General features: G+C 39.4%; 1 protein-coding gene across 1 annotated transcript in view; it reads left to right on the plus strand.

Moving 5' to 3' along the window:
- The first annotated feature begins 364 nt into the window (after nucleotides 1-364).
- TOC64-V (translocon at the outer membrane of chloroplasts 64-V) overlaps nucleotides 365-25,467 on the plus strand; it is a 29,976-nt gene continuing 4,873 nt past the window's right edge. The window contains exons 1-7 of the mRNA XM_006853105.4: nucleotides 365-771; nucleotides 1,452-1,604; nucleotides 3,190-3,314; nucleotides 12,845-12,970; nucleotides 23,221-23,403; nucleotides 23,578-23,719; nucleotides 24,251-24,419. Coding sequence (XP_006853167.3) covers nucleotides 1,585-1,604; nucleotides 3,190-3,314; nucleotides 12,845-12,970; nucleotides 23,221-23,403; nucleotides 23,578-23,719; nucleotides 24,251-24,419 — 765 coding nt within the window. The 5' untranslated portion in view covers nucleotides 365-771; nucleotides 1,452-1,584. The remainder of the gene's footprint in view (nucleotides 772-1,451; nucleotides 1,605-3,189; nucleotides 3,315-12,844; nucleotides 12,971-23,220; nucleotides 23,404-23,577; nucleotides 23,720-24,250; nucleotides 24,420-25,467) is intronic.

Raw genomic sequence — 25,467 nt, forward strand, 5'->3', positions numbered from 1 at the left:
ATGTTTGAGATTCCAGATCTTCTATAGTTTTGAATTTTGAACTTCAAATGCTTCTTAATTATGTCCGTCTAATAATTGTTTTATTATAGGAATTATTAATAGAAATTTATTTATTTGAAAATACGATGAATTACCAAATTTTCGCATAAAGAAATTTTAAATACTTCACAAAAAAATTATAGGTTCTTACTTTTTGGACTATTATAATGTAATTGCTCGCCCCAGGCTGGGGGCGACATTCGTGACGGCCGGCCCTTTGCCATCCTTAATGGGAAGCACATTCTCTGGATATTTCCACAAAGCTTCGGGGCATTTCTGTCAGTTTTCTAAAATCAAAACCCCAGCACATCTGACAAACAAATTTGAGCGTCTCTTCCGCAAGTCTCTCTCTCATCACTCTCATGTCCCCATGAGGGTTTTACCAGGGTTTTGACACTACTGCACTTTGTTTCTCTCTTTAAAGCCCTAATTAAAGCAAAAACCCAAATCCTACCTTCTACGATTTATTCGGCTTTTCCAGTATTTGATCAAACTGGAGATACCCAAATCATTAAAGCTGGGGAAACTCAGTTTCAGCAATCCAAAGGTTTGGATTGTTATAGGAATAGGAGTTGCAGGTATTGTCATATTGAGCAAGAGAAGGAGAAAGAATGTAGTGAAAGAAGATTTTGGGGCTTTTATCGAACGTTTTGAGCTTCTTCCTTCTCTTCAGCCGCCACCTCCTGCTGCTCGCCACCTACTTTCTGATCTTAGTTTTGCAGTTAAAGACATGTAAGATTGAATATGATGGGCTTTTCTCTCTCTAATTTGATTTGTGAATTCATTCGTATCAAAAATTTATTTTATTTTTATTTAGCAAAAAAAGGTAATGTGTTTTTTAGATATATTATTGGATGTGGGTTGTGCCTTGAAAATTGTGCTTGAATACTAGTGTGCATAAAAAACATTTAATTCATTCTGTGGTATATTTTGTATGTGGTAATGGAGAGGAATTGCAGTTTCGATATTGAATAGTGCGTAATGCAATATTCATATGTTTATTTTTGATCTTGGAAGGTTTGTTTGTGTGTTATAGGTAGGACATTGTACTATCAATATCAAATGTGGAATAATAAAAAAATTAATATTTTAACTTATTATTTGGTAATTTTTGCTTGTGGGTTATGGGTATAAATTCACATTTTCAATATGTAATCGTGCATAAAACAAAATTTTAGTTATTTGATTACGTCCTTTTTGATAATTTTGATCATGGGTTATTGTTGCATATATATTGACCGCTACTGAGCTCACATTTTAATATTTTAACATAATTTTTAGTAATTTTTGTGTATGGATGGTGGCGCTCATGGCAGTTTCTATATTGAAGAGCACATAACATAAAATTTTGTGGTTCTATTGGATTCTTGCTTATATTTTTTTCATGTGGATTGTTGGTTCAAATTTTGCAGTTTTGATGTCGAAGGGTATATTACAGGGTTTGGAAATCCTGACTGGAAAGGTAGTCATGAAGCAGCTGTTCGAACAGCTGTGGCTGTCTCATGCCTTTTGAAGAAGGGGGCTACTTGTGTTGGGAAGACTATCATGGATGAGTTGTGTCTCAGGTTAGTCATCTTTTCCTGTAATTTTACATTTTGTTAGTCTGTTTAATCCATGTTGATTTATTTATGATCAATGGAGTGATTGGGATTATATTGATGGACAGTTTTTTGGGGTGTTCTTTTCATCTAAATTAAAGTAATAATCAGCATAGTTTAGATGGGTGGTTTTTTTGGGATTTCCTCTGCATCCTGATCAAAGTAGTGATCAGGATTTTATGAGACTTCTCTACCAACTTGTCCCAAAAGGTTTTCAAGGCGCACTAGGAGTAATGAGATAATTAAATCTTATTAGGTGCTTGGGCATTGAAGGCTGAGGCTGTATTCATCTTGTCACACACCTGATACTACTTTAGTGATCTAGCTATAAAAGATAGAGTTCTCAAAGGTGACGATATCTGAAATGAATAATGAATGCTTCCCTTGCATGGTTAATGATGAACCCTTCGCTACCAAGTGAGCACCATTCAATACAAAACTGGTCTCAGTTTGTAGAATCATAGAGAATCTAATCAGGCTTTGCTACTTAGAGAGTCACTCTTTGATTCTCTCATTGTTCTTGATTTGAAGCATATTATAGGATGAGAAAATCCTATGGTCCTTGAACTTGTGAACTCTTATTGAGATCAAAAGGCTCAGATTGACCCACTTTAGCCTATGTTGCTCAAAAGAAGATGTCAGCCATTAAAGAAAAAACTGTAATAAGAGAATGATGTGAATTTCCAGTATTGTTGAATGGCACTTGAATTATCTATATTCTTCCTTGTGATTTGTTTGATCTTTGCATTGAGTTGAGTATTGCGAGTGGCTTTTCCATTGGAGGTCTAGTGTGTCAACATAATGTAAATCCTGGTATATAAATTTCTAAAGGGAAATTTATCAAGATACCTATAAGATATGAACTATTCAACAATTACCCTTTTGGAACTACTGGAACTCAAGACCATGTGTTTCTTTATGGGTATTTTGAAATTACATAAAAAGATATGGGTAAAATGAGATGAACTATTCATCAATTTACCCATTTAGAACTATTGCAACTCAAGACCATGTGTTTCTTTATGGGTATTTTGAAATTAAATTAAAAGATATGGGTAAAATGTTAAATTGTTGATCTATTATTTGTAATTTGATAAATTTCCCATTATTTATTCATGCACTGTGATTGAATGGGTGTTAAATAAATTATATCCAGATCACCAGGGTAAATATGCTTTATGGAATAATGATGTTTTCACCATGGAGAGAAATTTTGGAAGCTCTGATTTAAAGTTCAAAAAAGGGGTTGGACATGGAACTCCTTGTTGTAAAAAGCACTTGGGTTATGATAGGGTAGGTCCTATGTTTGGGCTATCAGGAATGTGGAAAAGCTTTTTTAGTTGGTTATTTGAGCTTATTTCATATATTCCTTTTCTTTATTTTGTGTTGGGATTTGCTTCCCGTCTTGGTTTGATGATTCCTACTATTACTTCATCTGGGTACCTATATGACTTTGACACTGTGTGTGCATGCATATGCTCAAAGAGAGTATATGCATACATAGCAAGCTAGTTGCACTGATTTTTACGCATTCTATTTAATGAGATTGCAGCATCACAGGTGAAAACCGACATTATGGAACACCCACCAACCCTGATGAGCCATCACGAATGCCTGGGGGATCTTCAAGTGGTTCTGCTGCGGCTGTTGCTGCTGAACTTGTTGACTTTTCTCTTGGTATATTTTGAGCTTCACTTTAGTGGGGAGATTATGCCATTTGATTTCCCTAATTTGTCGTGTTCAATATTATTTAGCTCCATTTTTTAAACATTCTTGCATCAACCGAACTCTTAGACTGGGGTCATGTAATAGATGAACAGATGGGTATAGACTTGGGTATACAAGAAAGGATAATAATGGAAATGATGTAGGCATAATAGTAGACAAAGACTTAAAAGATAAAGTAGCTAATGTCAAGAGAATAGGTGATAGTCTCCTATTAATTAAACTTGTATTACGGGAGGAGATAGTTAACGCAATTATCTCTTAATTCTATCCTCTAATCCTACTTGTGGTGCATAACACTTTTTTTTTTATTTTTTATTTTTTATTTTATTTTATAAAAAAAAAATGTGTTTTGCACCACAAGTAGGATTAGAGGATAGAATTAAGAGATAATTTTGGGAGGACATGGATGAAATAGTCCAAGAGATACCAAATGGAGAGATGACCTTTTTAGTAGGGGACCTAATGGTCATGTAGGGAAGGATAGTAGAGGATATGAAGGGGTACATGGGGGATATGGGTTTGGGGAAGGAGATGAGATGGATGAGACTATCTTAGATTTTGCTATGGCCTACGACATAGCAATAGCAAACACTTACTTTAAAAAGTGAGATTAACATTTAATAACTTATAAAAATGGATCACATAAAAGCATGATAGATTTCTTCTTTGTTAAGAAGGTAGATCAACCATCATGTAAACATTGCAAGGTTTTCCTAGGAGAGAGTTTGATTGCCCAACATACGCTCGTAGTTATGGACATCATGTATAAAGACATGGAAGAGAAGGGGTGAAATTAATAGGTATCCAAGAATTAGGTTGTGGATTTAAAAAAAAAGAGAAAATAGACTTCTTTAAGGATAAATGTGTTAAAGAAGGAAAATGAGACTCTGAACATGATCCCATTGTTGTGTGGAATGAGATGGTGGTTGTATTAAGAAAGTGGCAAAAGAAGTTTTAGGAAAATCGAGAGAGAAAAGAAATTCCGATAAAGAAATTTGGTGGTGGGGTGATGAGGTTCAAAATGCCATTAACAAAAAACGATCATGTTATGAAATTTGGCAGTGTAATAAAAATGATCAAAATACAGTTAACAATTTCAAAAAAAATAAAATAAATAGAAATGACCAAAACTTAGAAGAATATAAAAGTGCTGAGAAAGATACTAAACAAATAATAAGTAAGGCTAAACTTAAGACATATGATAATTTATACAGTAAACTGGGAATAAGAAAAGGTGAAAAGGATATCCTCAAATAAGCAAAAATGAGAGAGAGAAAATATATGAATCTAAACTGTACTAAATGCATTAAGAGTGAGGATCAACGGCTCATGGTGAAGGAAGAAGAGGTCAAAGAAAGGTGAAGAGTTTATTTTTAAAAATTATTAAATGATGAACACAATGAGAACATTGCGGTAGAAGGAGTTAGCATAAATGAGGGCAGAGGTCATAGATAATACATTTGTAGGATTAGGATATCGGAAGTAAAAGAAGCTTTGAAAAGGATTAAGATAAGAAAGGCTTTAGGACCAGATGGTATCCCGATAGAGGTTTGGAAGTGCATGGGGGAGATTGGCATTGACTGGTTGAGCAAGCGGTTCAATAACGTGTTGAGAACAAAGAAAATGACAGGCAAATGGAGCAAAAGTACTTTGGTACCTATTTAAAAGAAAAAATGATACACAGAGAATTGTGTGAACTGTCGAGGGATTAAACTTATGAGCCACACTATGAAGCTTTAGGAGAGAGTGATTGAGCAACGACCAAGGCATGCAACAAGTGTATCAGAAAACCAATTTGGTTTTATTCCAGGAAGGTCAACAACCGAGGCTATTTTTCTACTTAGGCAATTGATTGAGAAGTTTAGGGTGAAGGGAAAAGATCTCCACATGATCTTTATTGATTTACAGAAAGCTTATGATAGACTACCTTGAGATTTGATTTGGTGGGTGTTGGAAAAGAAAAGAGTCTCCAAACACTACATCGACTTGGTGAGAGATATGCACGATGGGGCACTAACTAGTGTACTAATACTAACAAGGAGTAGAGAGACGAGTGAGTTTTTACTGACAATAGATTTACATCAGGGGCAAGCATTGGGCCCATAACTCTTTGTCTTAGTTATGGACGGCTTAACTAGACACCTACAAGATGAGGTACCGTGGTGCATGTTGTTTGTAGATGACAGTTTTGATCGATGAGACCCGAAACAACGTCAATACAAAGTTAAAACTTTGGAGGGATGCTCTAGAATCTAAAGGTTTTAAAATTAGCCGGACAAAGACAGAGTATAAGAAATGCAAGTTTAATAATAATAGGAGTAGAGATGAGGCGAACTAGTACGTTATATGTGGTGTTTAATTTTTCTCGTTTTTACTGACCGGAATACTTACAAAGGTCCAATTACAATTAAATAAACTCAAAATAAACAAAAAACAATTAGAGAAAAGGTTGTCACTTGATGCCACTAATAAAACTTCTTTTATTCAATAAACAAAAATCAAATAATACTCATGGGAACAAAAATGAAGAAGATTGCAAATCATAAAACAAGATGCCAGAAGATTACCTCAACTGGACTTTGCACACCTCACTCCGGGTCTCCTCCTATGGCTGTGCTTCACGAGGGGGGGCTTGCATGAGAGACTTATTGAGCATCGCCCTTCTCATCCTTGAAGCAATGCATCTTAAGCTACAAGAGATGCGTATGCTGAATGAAAGCATAAAAATATGTGTGCAAGGCATATCTTGTTTTGTTCTATGAATGACTCATACGTGTCGGTGTATGAGCCATTAAGAACTGCTTAGGCATGCACGAGCGGCTTGAGAAGGAATATGCAGATTGCAGATCCTCCTCTAATGGGAAAATCAATGGCTATTAAGAAGTATAACGATCTGAAAATAGTTGAAGGTAGAAAGATATCAGAACACGTGCATACTTTAAGGGCACTTGTTTGAGAGATGGAGGCGATTGAGATGTGGCCCTTGAAACCCATGCAAGTGGTTCACATGTTAAATACTCTCCCTGCTTCTTGGGAGGTATTCATCTCATCCCTTGCTACCCGAGAGATGGCTTCTAGGCTAGATGAGCTCATCACATTGCTCAAGGGCGAAGAGGAGAGGTAGAACGCTTGAAACACACTGGCACCAAGGGATATGGTGGACATGGTAAACTCTGAACCCTACTTTAAATCTAGCAAAGGAAAGGGTAAAATGAAAAATAAAAGAAGGGGAGAGGAAAAGAAAGAGAGAGAAAATAAGTTCTAGGGAAAGAGAGAAACCAAATCTTGCTACATATGCAAGGAGGGTGGGCCACATTTCCAAGGACTGTAGGTTCAATAAGAACCTTGAGGCTAATAGAGGACTTTGCGTGTGTAATATTCAAGACACTACTTGCCGACCTCAAGGGCATGTCTGGGTGTCTTAACTCAGGAGCTACGATTCACATGTCAAACATCAAGGGTGGCTTCTGCACTTTTACATCCGTGGGGCCGGGCGAGCAGCACATCTACATGGGGCGGCAGTAAAAAATCGATGTTCTTGGTGTTTGTGATCATGCTCTTGAGATGAAGAATGGAAAGGTCTTGGTCTTAAAGCGAGCACTCTATGCTCTTGACATGAGGAAGTGCTTGGTTTTGGTCTCAATAATGCTAAAGCCGGGTTTATCACCACCTTCTCTGGCGATTGTCAAAAACCATGATGAGATTGTTAGGATCGGTCTTCTTGTAGGCAGTCTTTATTCGATTGAAATAAAAGAGGTAGTTGCTTATGTCTCGTCTTCGAATGATGTGGATGCTTTGTTATGGCATATGCAACTAAGGCACATAGGTTTTAAGAGAATGAAAAGACTAAGAAAAGATGGAATTCTGAAAAATTATAAAGGCAATCTATCAAAGGGGTGTGAGTCATGTGTGCAAAGAAATTAACAAGGAAAAATTCCACCAAGGCTTAAAGAGCTTCTAGCGTATTAGAAATCATTCATAGCGATATTTGCGGTCCAATGAATGTGGCTACCAAAAGCCGCAAAAGAAACTTCATCACCTTTTTGATTACCACTTGCGATATGACCATATATACTTGATGCACACAAAATTCGAAGCCTTAGAAAAATTCAAAGAATAAAAAGCTGAGGTTGAGAACCAAACAAATCTGAAAATCAAGGTCTTAAGAACCGATAGCGGTGGTGAGTACTCCTCACAACTCTTTAGTGACTTGTGTGTGGAGCATGGTATTATTCACCAATACACCATGCCTTACACACTCGAGCAAAATGGAGTTGGAATAGGACCTTGGTAGAAATGGTGAGGAGCACGATGAGACATGCAAAGCTCTCCCTAGATTTTTTGGGAGAAGCAATATTGGCGGCATACTACTATATCCTGAGCCGGATTCCCACCACGGCTGCTTCTCTTACTCCTTACGAGATATTCACTAATCATACACCGTTCCTTGATTGCCTAAGAGTGTGCGGTTGTTCTGCCCATGTCTTAATCCCTTACCAAAATAGGACAAAACTAGATCCCAAGACTATGAAGTCTATATTCATCAGCTACCCCTTACCTTAAAAATGGGACGGTTAATGGTATGCTAATTGTTAGTAGCTCAATAGTCCTCGTGTCGAAAACAAAGAAATTCCTTGCACAACACTTTGATATAAATGATTTAAGTGAAGCTTCATATGTGTTGGACATCAAAATTATAAGGAATAGAAAAGAGCGAACCATTCAAGAACCATTCAACTTTCTTTGGCAGCCTACTGCAAAAGGGTATTGGAAAAGTTTGAAATGGATTAGTGTAAGCCCATTTCTATGCCTATCAATAAGAAGACAAAGCTAAGCAATCAAATGTGCCATGAGGACGACGACGAAAAAAGGAAAGCCATGGAAAGAATACCCTATAGAAGTGCGATAGGGTCCCTTATGTATGCCATGTCAGGAACAAGGCCAGCCTTGTCCTTTGCCATGAGCATGATTAGCTGATTCCAATGCAATCCTAGGATTGACCATTGAAGGGCGGTTAAGAGCGTTCTGAGATACTTAAAAAGGATTTAAGAATTATGCGCTTACATATCGAGAAGGATAAAAAATCGCTATCCAAGGATATTCCGATGCGAGTTATTAGGGAGATCCAGATGATGCGAAGTCCACATATAGATATGTGTTTATACTTGGAGGAGGGGCTGTTTCTTGGAAGTGGAAGAAATAGGATGTGGTAGCGTTATCCACCATGGAGTCAGAGTATGTGGCATGTTGTATGGCAGTCAAGGAGGCTGTATGTATTAAGAAGTTTCTTAATTGGCTTGAGTTTGCGCACGTAGACTGTGAGTGCGTAAGAATCTTCTGCGACAACATGGCTGCGATATGTGTGTCCAAAGAGCCACGATTCCATACAAATTCCAGGCATATAGATCCCTGCTTTTCTCATCAGTACAATGAGGTGTAGTGTGGAGAGATCGAGATCACATACCAATGTTTTAAAATGCGGGATGCGGCCAAAAGCGTTGGGCGGGCCGATGCGGCGATACGGCTAGATGCGGTCCGGATGCCGGTGCATCGTGGCAATGTGGTTCATAAATATAAAAAAATTATAAAAAATTAAAAAAATTGGTTAATGCATAAAAAATATATGGAGGTGATATATGTGATAGTAGATATTTAGATTATTCATTAACTCAAAAAGTATTAGCTGTTGAAGATTTTGTATCCACTATACCCTGATAGAAACTAGAAACTAGCCTCATAAAACATTCAACAATCACAACCGTAAAGCACAAATCTGCAACCAAAAACTTTAAAGTTACAAATTTTATAAACTCTTTAATCTTGAAAAGAGTCCATGAAGTCTATGTAGTTCTTCGACTCGATTTGTAAACTTTTATAAATTCTATATATTTATAAAAATGTTATAACTTTACGATATCAGAGCATTTATGAAGATCAATAAGTTTTATAAACTCATTAATTTGTAACTTTACTGTATTAGTCTATGAAACTCCTTAAAGTTACAAATTTTATTTGAAAAGTACTGGGAAAAGTTCTTCGATTTGTAACTTATTAATCTTCATGGACTTTTAGTTTGTAGTATCTTGTATTACAAATTGAAGAACTTCAACAAATTAAATTTCCTCCCATTTTTTTTTTTTGATTCAATCGATCTAATAAAAGCCATGGATGTGGTTGAAAAATGCTGTTTAGGTGGTTTAATACCCCCCCAAACCCTTCCCCCCATTTTCAAAGGTCAAAATGACCTTATTGCCCTTACCCAAGGGGTATAGTTTTGAAAAAAATAGCGGACAGATTATGCGGTCGATGTGGGATGCAGCTCTGATGCGGTCGCATCTCTCCAAATCGCATATGTGGGAAAGTGCGATGCGCTGAGTGGTGCATAGCGCTTGATGCGGCTGCATTTTAAAAAACTGTCACATACATACCTACAGAGGTAATGGTTGGAGACTCGCTTACAAAGGGGTTAGTTGCAGGTGTTTTTATAAAACATGTAAAAGAGATGGGGCTGAGAGAGAGTGAGGAAGAGATATTGTAATTCCTTCAAAGGTCAAGTGGGAGATGTTAGGCATTTGTGGCTATTAAAGGCCTTATGAGAGCATGTAATGAATATTTTGACAATGGAACAAAAACTCAGTAGAAGTATGATCCAATTGGACCAAGATAGGCAAATGTTATTTGCCGATACTTAGACTAGGTTCAAGTGCTAGGCCACTCGAGTTGGAAAGCCCTTAATTACTTGGGTATAATGCACAATCGAGGAGGGTTAGCAGGGTTATCTCTTGATAAGGTCGCAGTTGCCCAGGGTAGTGAGCCAAGGGACTCTGTGACCCTTGTGTGTGATGGTAGGCCTGTAGAGACGAGGGCTAAAGCCTCATCACTGAACCATTACATGACATGTGCATATGATAATCGTATTGAGAAAGAGAGTAACCATTGACGGTGATATGGGTACCTGTGCGAGAGATGGCCCCTATGCACCATAGAGTTGTGGTTGCATCAGGTCTGTGTGACCTTGAACTTGTCTCTAGGGGAGAACCTGTAATCTATAGACTAGGATTGTGTTCCCTCACCAATTGGTTGAATTTGGTAGGCCAATCATGAACCCCTGCGATGGACTGTGGGTCGTGGGAACTACTGAGTCAGTTTGAGAAAGTGTGTTAATTATAGTTTGCAGTAGAAGATCAAGTGCTTCAGCAAATTTATAATTCCTTGAGCTAGTTGGATCCGGATCCCATCAAAATTATTTAGAATTAATTATTTTGATGCTAAATGAGTCTTAGATTGATAGTTTTAATTTTTAGAGGTCTCTGGATATTTTATTTTCTCATAATGGATTTATAAATATAGAGAAATTGAATTTTCAGTATTTTAAATATTCAGAGAGAAAAATACAATAATAAATCTTTTCTAAAAATCATTTTACTATTTTTAGAATTTCATATAATATATGGGGGCCCACCATAATTGAATTTGATGGTGCGTGGGGCTCACGAGAGACTTCGTATGTGGCACACCCCACTTAGCGGGGTTTCTTTCCTTTTTGTGGAAAGGCCATCTAAGGCACTTAATGTAAATGAAACATTATGGAAAGTTTTGTAATTTAAGAAGTTTGAAATTTCAAAGAAAGCATGTATAAGAGATTTATACAAGAGATAGGAAAGTATGATATATTTTTTATATTTATTTTATTGGATGGGATTAGGTTAATTAAGCTGAAGGATAATATTCTTGCACCTTTCTTTTAATCATGATGGCCGATCTAAGAATTGTATGGCTAAGATCTCTCACCCCACATGTCACCTATGATCAATGGTCTGGATCTATAATCTCCATAAAGATGGCTAATCTTAAGAAACCCTAACCCTAGAGAACATCTATAAATAGGGGGTCATTCTCTACACCTCTCTCTATATCTCTCTCCCTCTCTAGGTGGCATGCCATGCTCTCTGATCTCTCTCTAAGCTCTCTTATCTCTCTCCATTATAAAATATTAGAAAGGAAAAGGGGGGCACGCCCCACCTAGATATAAGAGAGGGGCATGCCCTACATAGGTAGGCATTGAGGCCTAGCCTAATCATGCAGCTTGTTGCACCATAGCTCTCTAATTTGAAGGGTTGTAGCCTAAAGTTTCCCATACTTCAAAGATTTGAGATAGACCATTGATCCTGTGCTCGATCCTGTGCGCCATTGGAGGAGGAGACTCGAAATGGGGTGTGTAAAGTCCAGTTGAGGTAATCTTTGGGCATCTCTCTATGGTTTGAAGTCTTATCTTTTTCTTGTTCCTATGAGTATTATATGATTTTTGTTTATTGAATAAAAGAAGTTTTATTAGTGGCAGCTAATGAGAACCTCTTTTGTCATTTTGTTTTAGTTTATTTTAAGGTTATTTATTTGTAATTGGACCTTTGTAAGTGTTCTAGTTGATATAAAAGAGAAAAATTAAAAATGGCCGTGCTAGTTCACCTTGTCCAACTTTCATTTTGGAGGGATGCGCTTGAGTCTAGAGGTTTTAAAATTAGCCGCACTAAGATAAAGTATATGGAATGCATGTTTCGTAATAATAGGAGTAGAGATGAGGAAGTAGTTAAAGATTGATGACCAGAAAATACCAAAAAGAGTGCACTTTCGATATCTTAGGTCGATAATCCAAGAAAGTGGAGATATTGGGGAAGATGTCACACAAAAAATTAGAGCTGGATGGGCGAAGTAGAGATGTGCAATCAGAAGTTTATGTAACCGCATACCAATGAAGCTGAAAGGCAAGTTGTATCGGACAGTTGTGAGACTAGCTTTGCTCTATGGGATGGAATGTTGGGCAATCAAAAAATAATATACCTATAGAGTGAGTGTAGTAGAGATGAGGATGTTGAGTTGAATAAATGGTAAGGCAAGAAGGGATAAAATTCGAAATGAATACATTTGGAAAAATTTAGGTGTGTCACCAATAGGCAATGAGAAGAGAGTAGACTTAGGTGGGCTGGTCATGTGTGACGCAAACCCAGTACAACACTTATTAGGAGGTGCAAGTTAGTTCAAGTGGAAGGCTCAAGAAGGGCAAGGGTAGGCCTAAAAGGGTATGGTTAGAAGTAATGAGAAAAGATATGGGCACTTATGACCTCACTGAGGGGATCCTTAATTAAGCAAAATGGCGAACCAGGTTTCTTGTAGCCAACCCCAAATAGTTGGGAAAAGGCTTTGACGATGATAGTGAAGGAAAAGATCTCGAGCTTGACATAAAAATAACTCTCAACCATTTGTTTTCTACTTTTGGCTACAATTTTATTGATGGTTTGTAGCATTGAGTGAAAAAAATTGATTGACCGTAGTTGCTCTGTTGGATTTGTAAATGGTTTCCATCAGTGATATTTTTCTATAATTCGGAGGGGATTAGCTTTTACTTTATTTTCAAGCCTACATGTACTCGTGATTACCTTTTGATGCTGATTAGGTTTCTTTTTTTTTTTTTCCTGTGACAGGTACTGACACAATTGGATGTGTGAGACTGCCAGCAGCTTTTTGTGGTCTACTCGGTTTCCGCTCCTCTCATGGGGCTGTCTCCACTATTGGTGTTGTGCCCATCTCTCAAAGTTTAGATACTGTTGGTATGGTTTTATAAACATTTCCATCTATAATTTAGTATTTATTACTTATATATGAATTTGTGAGAATTTGCTTTTGTTCTTCGATTGTCAATAGTTTATTGTAAAAGGTGAGTTCTGTTTGCTGCCACATGCCAAGTCAGTATGTCTTTGGAGGTTTGCCAGTAGATTCGGCTATAGTTTTTTTATTACAGTTATTCTGACCCGTGTTAGAAATGACCCTTTGTCAGCAATAACAATATACTCAAAATGATTTCATGCACCTGCAAGAGGAAACAGTCTATTTGTTCCCTTGGTCAAAAACCAAGATAGGTTTATTTTTAGGACTCCAAATTTTTGGGATGTATCGGCTTCAACCAATTATTGGATGGTTAGATGTGCTTGAAAACTCAAAATCTATTTTTTTTTAAAATAAACATCTGGTGATTTTTATGCGAGATCCCCAAATTTCATTGTAAAAATAACCTACCTCCCAAGTACCCTTTTTGCCTGAGGGAGTAAGTGTACAACTCTCTCTCTCATGGGAGTAGAATATACGTGCTAAACAATAAAAGCTAAAGAAAAAAAATATTTTGTCGTTTCTGTAAATGACTGATATCTTTAGATGAAAAGATAAAAGTGCCATGCCATTTACTTAAAATGCTTCATTTTTTTTGTAATTTGTTAAAAAGTAGAATCTTATTAAAAATACATTTAGATATTAAAATTTTATTCAACTTATTGAATTTACATATCCCTACTCCCCCTCTATTGCCATTTAGGACAGTTGATAACCTCATCAGTTGGGGTTATGATAATCATTTAGACATAATATTACAGGGAAGATAGTGCATAGAAACCACTTCATACAAATGGGTGTGTGTGTGTGTGTGTGAGAGAGAGAGAGAGAGAGAAAGAGAGAGAGAGAGAGAGTTGCAAGCAGAGCAATTACATTAACCAACACCCCAGAAAGATGAAGAAACAACTACATGACCATCAAGAAATCAGCTCAAAATAAGAACTACTATCTAGAGTTACATCCTAATGAATCTTTTTTTTTTCTTGCTGCTAATGTCACACAGAACTTGGCTCTATTTTTTAATTCAATTATTCAATGTTATGCTATTATTTCTATAATTGAATCGCTTTTTTTTTTTTGATAACTTTAACTGTCATTAAAAAAGAAAAGTTCATGAGGTTGGTGTGGCGACCCTCACAAAAATGGGTGCCACCCAGGGCCAGGAAAAGGCCTATGCACAATCAAAAAATCCCCTATGACAACCCAAAGTTGGCTTGGCAAAAATTGGGCTTATAGGACACCCAGTTTACAAGGGAGCAGTGTGTATACAAAGTTGAGGGAGAGAGGAAAACAAAAGGAAGTAAAAAAAGTGGTTCTATTATTGAATTGCTTGTTTTCTACTTATTAGAAAGAGTATGCTAAAGCCTAAGTAGTAGTTTAATCATCTTATACAGTTAATCTATCTAATCTAGATAGTCAACTAGAATCATTGTGAGAAAAAGTTAACTATATTAACAATTTTAAAATTTTGCTTTTCCTTTTGTTAATGTTTGTTTCAAAATTAAATCTCCAAAATTCATATTAAATTTTTTAAAATTCCTAAAGCTTGGAATGGGCCGTCGTCCTCCCCTTCCTATTCCCCTCTGATGCGATCAGATCTACGCTCTCTACCCCAAAATCCACCCCCGCCTTCTAGACTTCAGCCCTCTTCTCCAGTAGTCCACCATTCTCTTTCTGAGGGAGCTGAGCAGCCTCTTGCGACTACTAAGCAACCACTTAAGGCCACCTTCTCCTAGGTAGTGGCCTCAACAAAAGCAACCTCCACTCCCCCCGCCTCTCCAAATCCCCCCGGGAGGAGTGGCACTATCTCTGCTCCTTCCCTCGTTCTCCCCTGCATAATCTCAACCCCATCAGAGGAGTCTAAACAGCTTAAACAAAAACTCTCTGCTTGCCTGGTGGCAAGATTTCAACCCAGGCGTGACGATGTTAGAGGAATTGAGAGATGGGCCAAACGCATTTGGGGGGAACCCAATCTCACTTGCAGACAAATTTCTAGTGGTGATTTCCTTTTCTCTTTCCCGTCCCTTGAATACACGTAGCGTGTATTATAGGAGCCTCTTTCCTCCGGCTTCAAAGTGGCCTCCTGCACCCCTCATGCTTGGTCCTCTGCGTAGAGCTCTTTTAGGAAGTAGAGAATTTGGCTCACTCTCGACCACATCCCCTTCCATGTGTGGTCCCCCTCCACTTTCAGGAGAGTGGCAGAAGTTTGCGGTAACCTAGTCTCTATCCATTGGAAATCTCTAGAGACTCTCCCTCTAGGCTCCGTTCATCTCCTTCTGGATGTGCTAGACACCAGCCGCATCCCCTCTACTGTTTCGCAGGAAGTCGACAGCCTTTTCTTTCAGGTAACCCAATCATGGTCGGTGGTTTCGCCTCCTCCTCCATACTTCTTCAATCAGGTGGAAAGAGTCTAACTCCCAGCTCTGGACCACAGTGTCGCGCAAACACCGCCACCCTAGGAGGCGCCGCCGGCAACCCCCCGCTGCTCCACTGAACCTCAGGGTGCGATGCCAGTACAAGGCATCCAAACCACCACGGTCTGCCATTTGACAGCCACGTCGTGATGTTTCGGTTCGGCCAAGAAATGGGAATGATGTCTTTAAGTCGATGTCGCAGGTCGTAGGTGTCCCTCACCTGACGAGATTTAGACCTGAAGTGGGCGGGTCAGACACCCTGCCTTCGCTTTCTTCTGATCGAGCTCCAACCCCCCTGCGTCGACCCGACAAAGAACTACTTGTGGACAGTGAGCGCACTTTGTTGACCTTGTCGTCGGGTCAACTTGACAGACCCGATCCACTTCGAGAATCCTTGCGAACTCTAGACCTGTCCTTTCACTGGACCCTATGCATCGGGCCCCTACCTCGAGCTCCCTGTCTGAGCACTCGATTCCCCCGCCCTTAGCATTAACTACTCTGATCTTCAGACCCACACGACTGCCACGTCTCACAGCGTGCCGCCCATTCCTGGCCACCTGTCGCCCTCGTCTTTATTACATCTGTCGTTGCCGTCTTCTTCTCCCGCTCCCATCCCTCTCCAGCCGTCGCCCTCACCTGTCCCCCCCTCTCCCCCCAACCGTCATTTCCTGAGGTGCCTCTACCCTTATCTATTTCCCCCAGCGATGACACGCAAACACATACCACACTTCAAGATCCTCCCCAATCCCACCACTCTACCTCTCCTTCTCCTTCTCCTTCTCGATTTGTTCTTTCGTTTTTGTTCTTTCGCTCATAGTGGGTGCTCCTCCTTCCCCCTTCCCCACGGCACCCTCCCAGCCTGCTTTGAACCCCCACCTCCCCGTTGTGAACACACCCCTCCCATCTGACCCTATACCGGAATACACCCTGCTGTACCCCAACTCCCTATCTTCTGCCCCGCCTCCCATCCTCTCTCTCACTTTCCTACCCCTCCATACTGCAGCGGAGGCTGTACTTGAACCCCAACCTCCCTCTCCTCTCTCTCTTCCTCCGCTTATGGACTGACCTCTGCTCCCCTTTGGTTTCGTAGTTGTACACTCCACTGACCCCTCCCCCCCAGATCTAGACTTCATCTCCTCGCTACTTGCCCCTCATCTGTCCTACACTCCCCACTTGGTCCATATCTGCAAAATCCGTACGCTCCACTTCAACTACGCCCTCCATTATCCTTGGCCTTACACGTCTTTCGTCCCACCTCAGTCTCACCACTTCCTTTCTTATTTCCCTTCTTCTGTCCACCCTGAATCCTAGTACCCTCTTAACCCGTTGCTCTTCATTACCCAACTTTTCTAAACCATGCTTCTTCCCTTCCCCATCCTTCTTGGCCCAGGGCATGTTGGATTCACCTCCTCCTCCTTCGCTGAGCCACTCCAAATTGTCACGCCTTGCCTTCCCTCTCCCTTTTTTCGCCTACCCCCTCCCCTCCCTCTGCCATCCTCCCCCCCCCCCCCCCCCCCCCTCTTCTTCCCCTGACCCCCCCCCTCTGCTTCCCTCAGCTCGGATAATCCCTCCATCTCTCCCCTAACCTCTTTCCTAGAGGCCCTTCCTACCCTACCTCCTTACCTTTACCCTTCCAACCATCCCCTTCTACTGTCCGAGCAAGCCGTGGAGTCGCCCTAGGATCCAAGTACCCCCATCTCTCCCCCTTCGACGAGGGACAACACCGAGGGGGTCGACGGGGATGGGGACGATAGAGATTTGGCGAGAATGAAGGAAATTTATGATATTATGGGCTTCCAGAATGAAGGCCTTGAAGGACCGGAGCACCGTTTCTTTCTTGCAGATGCTCAAAGCCGATTGAAGGTGAGTTTTAAAGGACAAAGGGAGCTTCTCAATCTGTTCTCATCTTTCTCATACGAAGCTTCCCCTTTAGAAGGTCTCCCATCCACCACCTCCTCTCCGAGGAGGTCTGCCAGATTAGCCTCTACCTCAGCTGCTATTCCCAAACCATGAAGATCCTTCCTTGGAATATAAGAGGTTTGGGACACTCGTCCAAAAGGCACGCAGTCAAGGACTTGACCTTGAAACACCTTCCCACTATACTTGCCCTTATTGAAACCAAACTACTTGAGCCCACTCTCCTTCATATTCGTCAGGTTTGGGGTAGAAGGCCTTGCCAATGGATCTCTCTACCTACGGACGGGGCTTCAGGGGGAATTTGGGTGATCTGGAACCCGGCAGATCATCTCCTCCTCTCATCCCATTTAGGGGAATTCTCCGTTACCATACTTCTTTCACGTGTTTCCGATGGCCTACTTTGGAAATTCTCGGTTATTTATTGCCCTTGCTCAGCTTCTATTCAACCATATCTCTGGTCAGAATTGGACTTTGTGGCTGCCTTACCCCACCCTTTATCGTGTTTGGGTGGAGACTTCAACATTACACGATGGTCTCACGAGAGAAACTCAAATTCCACCATCTCTCAAGGAATGTCAGACATTTCGGATTTCATTTTCCGAAATTAACTCTTAGATATCCCATTACAAGGTAACCGCTATAGTTGGTCCAACCACTCCCCCCATCCCTCCCTATCTAAACTCTATAGGTTTCGCCTATCGTTGAACTCGGAGGAACTCTTTTCGGGCTCTCATGCCATGGCCTTACCTAAACCCAGCTCTGATCACTATCCTATTCTTTTAGATACGCTAGCCATCAGAAGAGGACCAAAACCTTTTATATATATTTGAACTGGCTTGGCTTGAAGAAAAGTCTCTACCCACCCTGATTCCTATCTGGTGGAATTCCTTCTCTGGCCAGGGTTTGGAAGAGCAGGCTATAGGCTCCAAACTAAAATTCAACTCCTCAAAGCCTCCCTTAAGACCTGGGAGTAAATCCATCCCTGGGAATAACTCTCAAATTAAGTCCTCCCTCCTAAACTCCATACAAGATCTTGACCGCATTGAAGAGTCTAGACCTTTAACATACTCTGAATCAAACATGAGGACCCAAACTAAGCTTGAATGCTTTTCCACCCTTAAAAAAGAAGAATGTACTGCTTCCAGAGATCGAGAGTACATTGGCTAAAAGCAGGGGACCATAACACACGCTTCTTTCACCGGATAGCAAATTGTCGCAGGAGAGACAATACCATTTTGACTATCAAGTCAAATAACTGTTATCTGGTACAACCTGGAGAAATCGAATCGGCAATTTTAAACTACTTCTAGGCCCTCTACACTGCCCCTTTGGGTCTCAGACCTAAAATGGCCGACCTGGATTTTCTAACTCTTTCGGAGGACCAGGCTCTTTGGCTTGAGTGACCTTTTTTGGAAGACGAAATCCTGAAAGCCTTAGAGGACTTAGCCAAAGTCAAAGCCCTCGGTCTGGATGGGTTCCCCGTAGCACCTTTCAAAATCTTCTGGGAAACCTTTCACCTAGACTTTATGAGTTTCTTTGAGGAATTTTTCCTCCGGGGAATTCTCCACAAAGTCATCAACGCCACCTTTATTGCCTTGGTCCCCAAGGTTGAAGGGGCTGAGGAGCTTAAGGACTTTCGCCTAATCAGTTTGCTCAATTCCACCTACAAAATTCTGGCCAAGGTTCTGACCTCAAGATTACAACAAATCCTTCCCTCTGTCATCTCACTGTCGCAGTCTGCCTTCATCAAAGATAGACAAATCCTAGACGGAGCTTTAATAGCACGTGAGTGCATTCACTCTAGGCACTTCTCAAAAAAGCCTGTTCTCATCTTTAAGATAGAATGGGAGAAAGTGTACGACCATGTTGATTGGTCCATAATGGATGAGTCAATGGTAAGAATGGGATTCCAAGATCGCTGGAGAAAATGGATGAGAGGTTGCTATTCTCACCCTCATTTCTCGATCCTCATAAACGGAACCCCAAAAGGTTTATTCTCCTCCTCGAGGGGGTTATTCCAAGGGGACTCTCTCTCCCCCTTTCTCTTCGCCATTACAACAGAAGTTTTCAGCCGATCTATCTCTCGTCTTTATCAGGCAGGTTTCCTCTCGGGTTTCAAACCTCTCATCAAGGCCCTACAGTGTCTCATCTGCAATATGCAGATGACACATTGGTATTCCTAGATGCTTCTTCACAAGAAATTGAAAACTTGAGGCTTCACCTCAAATGTTTCCTGGTGGCCACAGGTTTCAAGGTCAACATGGAAAAATAAACAATGATGGGGTAGCGACAGCCAACTCTGAAATCAGAGAGCTTATCCCACATTGGGAATGCAAAGTTGAGGATCTCCAACAACTTACCTTGGCCTGCCTTTGGGATTGGGAAAACCTAAAAAGAGACACTGGTCACATGTGATAGACAAGGTTGATAGGCGTTTGGTTGGATGGAAAGAGAGATACAATTCTCAGGCTGGCCGAACCGCATTGATCAAAGCAACATTGGTCAATGCCCCGGTTTGCCCCATGTCTCTCTTCCAAATGCCAACTTCAGTGACAAACCAGCTGGATCAACTTATGAGGAATTTTCTCTGGTCGAGTCAGGCAGAGAGAACAAAATACCATTTAATCTCTTGGGATAAAGTCTGCTTACCCAAACAACATGGGGTTTGGGTATCAGGATCCTTAGGAAACATAACTTGGCCCTTTTAGGCAAATGGTGGCGGCGTCTTGCAACTCAGCCTGATTCCCTTTGAGCCCAGGTCTTACGCTGTAAATATAAGATTTCTGAAGGCATTTGGGTGCCAGAGAGGAGACCTTTGAACAAGGCCTCAGGAGCGTGGAGGTCCTTCACCTCTTCCCTCTCACTGTTAAACAAATTCATCATGTTTCATCCAAGAGAAGGAACAAGAGCGCGCTTTTGGTCAGCTCTTTGGCTCGGACACACTCCCTTAAGGGTCCTCTTCCCTTCCCTCTACTCCATCGCCTCTAACAAAAATTCAACCATTGCGAAGGAAATGGTGTTGGCGGGAGGCCGAAGAGTGTGGAACCCCTCATTCAGAAGAAACCTCTCCCACGAGGAAACAATCCACTTCCTCGCTCTTTCTGCAGCCTTGCATCGTTTGTTCATGTCAACACAAGGGAGGGACTCGTTGGTATGGTTTCTTGCCCCCTCTAGTATCTTCTCGGTGGCTTCCTTTTACAAAAGACTTATCCAACCTCCCACTTTCCCTCTTAATACCCCATCAGTACTATCCAAGGTATGATCCACCATAGCACCCCCTAGAGTGCATTCCTTCAACTGGACAGCGGGGTCCCAGAGGGTTCTTACAGCGGATCAGCTTCAAAAGAAAGAGATTCCTATTCCCAATAGATGTGTCATGTGTCTGTGCAAGGAAGAGTCGAATCCTCACCTCTTCATTCATTGTAACACGGCCCACGATCTCTGGGGTCAAATGTTGCAGCTATTCGGTGTCCAATGGGTTACGCCCCCGACGGTCAAGGACCTTATTTTTGCGGACGATGCTTTACACTAGCCGAAGGCTGGACAGATCCTTCGGAGGGCTGCTGTGGCAGCCATCGTTTGGATGATCTGGATAGAAACAAAAATTCCAGGTTATTTTAAGGCCTTACTACCCAAGGTCCAACATTCTTCCACAGGGTTACCTCCTTAGTAACGTTTTGGGCAACCAACCAATGGATCTTTGCGGGGTTCCCACTGAATACTTTCCTAAGCCAATGGGAAAACATACTGTACCACTGACCATGGAAGACGCAACGATCACGCAATTGGCAGCCACCCCCAGAAGGAGTCACAAAGCTCCACTTTGATGGTTGTCCTCTGGGGAACCCCGGCCATGCAGTTGTTAGTGGTGTCTTAAGAGACCAACATCACAATATCCTATTTACCTAGTTCGAGTATCTAGGGTTTCAAGATTGTCAGCATGCCAAAGTGATGGCCTTACTGTTGGGCCTCAAAAGCTTCAATCAGTCTTGGGGGCGAAACCTTATAGTGGAGGGAGATGTGCGTAATATCATATCATGGGTGATCGGGAGATCCACACCTCCATGGTTTCTCGCTTCGATTTTTGACGAGATTGCACACATTTGCAGAGATATGGTCGTCTTTTGAATGCATACCTCGAGGACGTCAAACGAGTTAGCCGATCTCCTGTCGAAGGACGGGACTAGGGCCCAAGTAGAAGACCAAACCCGGTCCATCTCCTTTTTTGCTCTGGACCATAGAGGTTACACACATTAGAACATCTCTTTGTAAACGGGCAAACTTATAAGCCCATTTTTGTAACCTCATTGTAAAGCTATTCTAATCGGGCAAATTTATAAGCCCATTTTTGTACAGGAGGCTGACCTATTTTTTACCGAGAGACCCGTCTAGTGGGTACTCTCGGATTAACCCAAATTGTATTCCAACTCTTTATAGCAATACTAAAGTTAACTTTTATCAAAAAAAAAGAACTATATTAAAAATTTTATTTTATAAATTCCTCCAAAAAAAAAAAAAAACAATTTTATTTTATACAATACTAGTTAGTATCTTTTTGTTCTATTTCATAATATCTTAACAGGTGCAAGGAGTGTGCCCTCGTAGTGAAGATAAAGCTGATATCAAAAAAATTCAAACAAGGAATAAAAAACTATTTTCAAAATAACTGTAAATTCTTTTTTTCACCTTACAAAAAAACACAAAATAAAAGAAAATAAACCAAGTGAGCTAGTATTTTGATCCTTTTGGTGTTTTCTTTTGAAAATAGTTAAGGGAAAAGCTATTTTGAAAAATGCTTTTATTTCTAGGGAAGATATCAATAAAATGGTCAAACTGTTACAAAAATCAATCAGTTTCTTAAATCAACAATTATCAACAAAGTTGTTAATATTTAAAAACCTTTCCATTTTGATGCCTTCTCAAGAATTTTATTATAAATTACCCAAATTGCTTTTGTTCTGGGTTTGTGACCCTAAACAAATGAAGGCATTTTGGTAACTTGAGTCAAATAACTTAAATACTCCTACTTGTTCTGGATTTCACATTGATAAAATGTTTTCATTAAAACATTGTTGTTCTCAACATTGAACAAGGAGGAGCATTTTTGTAATTTAGGATGTGGATACCCCTTCTTGTCCTAGTCCCCAACCCAGGAGAAGATTTTTTAGTAGGAAAAGCATGTGCTTGGTTGGGAACCTAAAACAAGAAGAGTATCTAGTCATTTCGCTCAAATAACTTAAGAGGCCATGTTACCAAAATTTCCCTTACTGGTTCAAGGTCCCAAACTCTGAACAGGCGTTTATTGGAGATTTTGTAACAAAATAGCTGAGGTTCTGTGGTAAATTAGTTGATTTTACCACTTCATTGAATTTTTGAGGTTGTTCAACCGATTTATTGATATTTTGCCTTACTTTTATGAATTTATATTCTTAGAATTTTTTTTTTTGCTGACAATAGCTCAGCTCAAACAATTACTTTAAGGACACTATACACACTTGTATCTATTTATGATTTTTACATATATATATGCATAAACAATTTTTCATGCATGGAAATATCGTTATATGAAATTAATTTTAGGTTTTTGTTGCAGGCGTCATGTATTTGTATTGATTATTGCTATTTGTTTGTTCAGATGTTTGTAGTCATGTAACTTTGGGTTTGTGTAGTTTCTGTTATTCCAGGGTATTTGTGTACTATCTGTACCGGGGAGTTTATGTACTTTGATTTCCCAGTCAGATGTTTATTAATGGGATTAATCCCTTAATATGATTAATGGGTCTACACAGTTTTTCTAAATCTATCCATACTCATCTGCAGTATCTGCTGAACATTTTCATGACATAGATTGATCAAATATGCAGGTTGGTTTGCTCGAGATCCATCTATTTTGCATCATGTTGGTCATGTATTGCTACAAGCGCCATCCTCAGATTTAAGAAGGTCAAGGCGCTTTATCTTTGCTGATGACTGCTTCCAACTTTCAAAGGTTCCCAAACAGAAGACTGTTTACGTAGTCCGTCAGGCAACTGAAAAGTTATCTGGATGTAAGTAGAAGTTTGCAGAGATGTAATTTGATGTGGTGTCATTAAGATATTAACAACAACTTTATTTTTTTACTGATAAGTTAATATTCTATACATCATTTGTGATAAATATTTTCGTGTCAAAATTATTCTGACTTAATTACTTGTTGTCCCTTTTCTTCCATAAAAAATAAGACCAAGTTACAGAGCACATAAATCTTGGGAAGTACATTGACTCAAATGTACCGAGCTTGAAAGAATTTCGAGAACCAGATGATGTGCAAAAAGGAATTTCTAGTCTGAAAGCTCTTTCCAGTGCTATGAGGTTGCTGCACAGGTATCTGCTGTGACTTCTAATGCCAGGGAACCTTGTTGCAATTATTTCATACATTGAAATTCTATTTTATATATATATGCTGTTTTATAACATTAATTTTAGAAAGATATTATATGGAAGCTGCTATTTCTTTTCTGAAATAATAAAGGCTTTAGAATTTTGGCCGCAGTGGTTGGTTCCGGATATTTTACCTTCTTCTTTTGTTTTTTTTTTTGCTCATGTCTAATTTTATTTCTTATAATGTGCTCTTCTTGGTGTACTTTTCATTATCTACTATTCTTTCACTGTCTCAATACCAATAGAGAGCATCGTATGTATAGTTGATGTTATAGAATGGAACATTATGACTCGAACTGAAAATTGGGTCACATGCTTTTGGCATTTGATTTCTTATTTTTGCCTTTCTTTATGGTCACTTGAAATTTATTTGATTTTGGATGGCTCATGACATGTATATGACTTGTTCCTTTAGATTGGCTACTTTGCTCTTTTTTTGTCACTGATAATATTTTGTTTTATCTATATTTACAGATACGAGTTCAAAACAAATCATGAAGACTGGTTCAAAAGTGTCAAGCCAAGCTTAAGTTCTAATATTTCTGCTCGAGTGCTTGCAGCATTAAACACCACAAATGAAAATGTAAAGACTTGTTATACAGTTAGAACACAAATGCGGGCTGCTATGAGTAATCTCTTAAAGGTATTCCTTTGTGCTTATAATAATTGGTTTAGATTTATTTTGAAGTCCTTGATGGAGGGCAAAATTCTTCTTTAGGTGTATGTTTATTCAATTTCGCTGATGTATATTGTAGTTTTAATTTTAGGGTTTATTTCTAGGGTTTTTAGGATTTGAAGTTTTTTTTATTTATTTATTTACTATTCACAAGTACTATTCATGGTACTGTTCAGATGTTAGTATTCACTTGTTACTGTTTACATGGGTATTTTTGGAATTTTGGTATTGTTTTAGGGGTATTTTAGTGTATTAATGTTCACTTGGATCTCAAGTTAAATTAGGGTTTCATAGGCTTATAAAAGGTTGGATGTCATAGTTTGAGGGGATATGTTATTAGAATAAATATTATTTTATGAAAGAAGAAAGTTCTTATCTTGGCGAGATTTACAGCCATGTTCTTTCTCTACTATTGTTTATCTTACTTGTTTAAGGCTCAGAAAAATGGTGGAATCAATTTCCCACCTTTTCTCCCTGCATAAATCATTCATCCCCTGTGTTTGCAGATGCTTATTGATCAGATATTGGCGGACATTTTCATTTGTTATTCTTTCTTTTGGTCTTTTGATTTTTTCATTCTCGAAGAATGCACACGAAATTCTTTTTGTAATTGTAGAGGTGTTCTAAGCCATTTTCCTTGTTGTGTATTAAGATTTTGAGTTGTACTCTTGTGCTTTGTTTTTCTTGATTGATAATTAATTTCATTAAACAGGAAAAAAAAATCTAGAGAATAGGTTCATCCATAAGAGGCTAGATGATTTGTAGCAGCATTAGATCCTTGAGAGGTATTGAATTCCATTTTACATTCAGGTTACTGCAGAACAAGAAAAAATGGAATGGTATAAAATTTGGATAAGTCCATGATTTTCTCAAAGTTTCCTCTAGTTTTACTTGGTTTAATTGTCTATTGTTATATCTATATAATGCGAAATGAATCATATAATTGTTAGGTACAATATATACTAGCTTTAGAGAATGAAGTACTCAATCTTTCTTCTTCCTTTTTTTTATTTTT

This window comes from Amborella trichopoda, chromosome 4 (assembly GCF_054954075.1).
Source record: "Amborella trichopoda isolate Santa Cruz 75 chromosome 4, AtrichopodaSantaCruz75HAP2 v2.0, whole genome shotgun sequence".
NCBI lineage: Eukaryota > Viridiplantae > Streptophyta > Magnoliopsida > Amborellales > Amborellaceae > Amborella > Amborella trichopoda.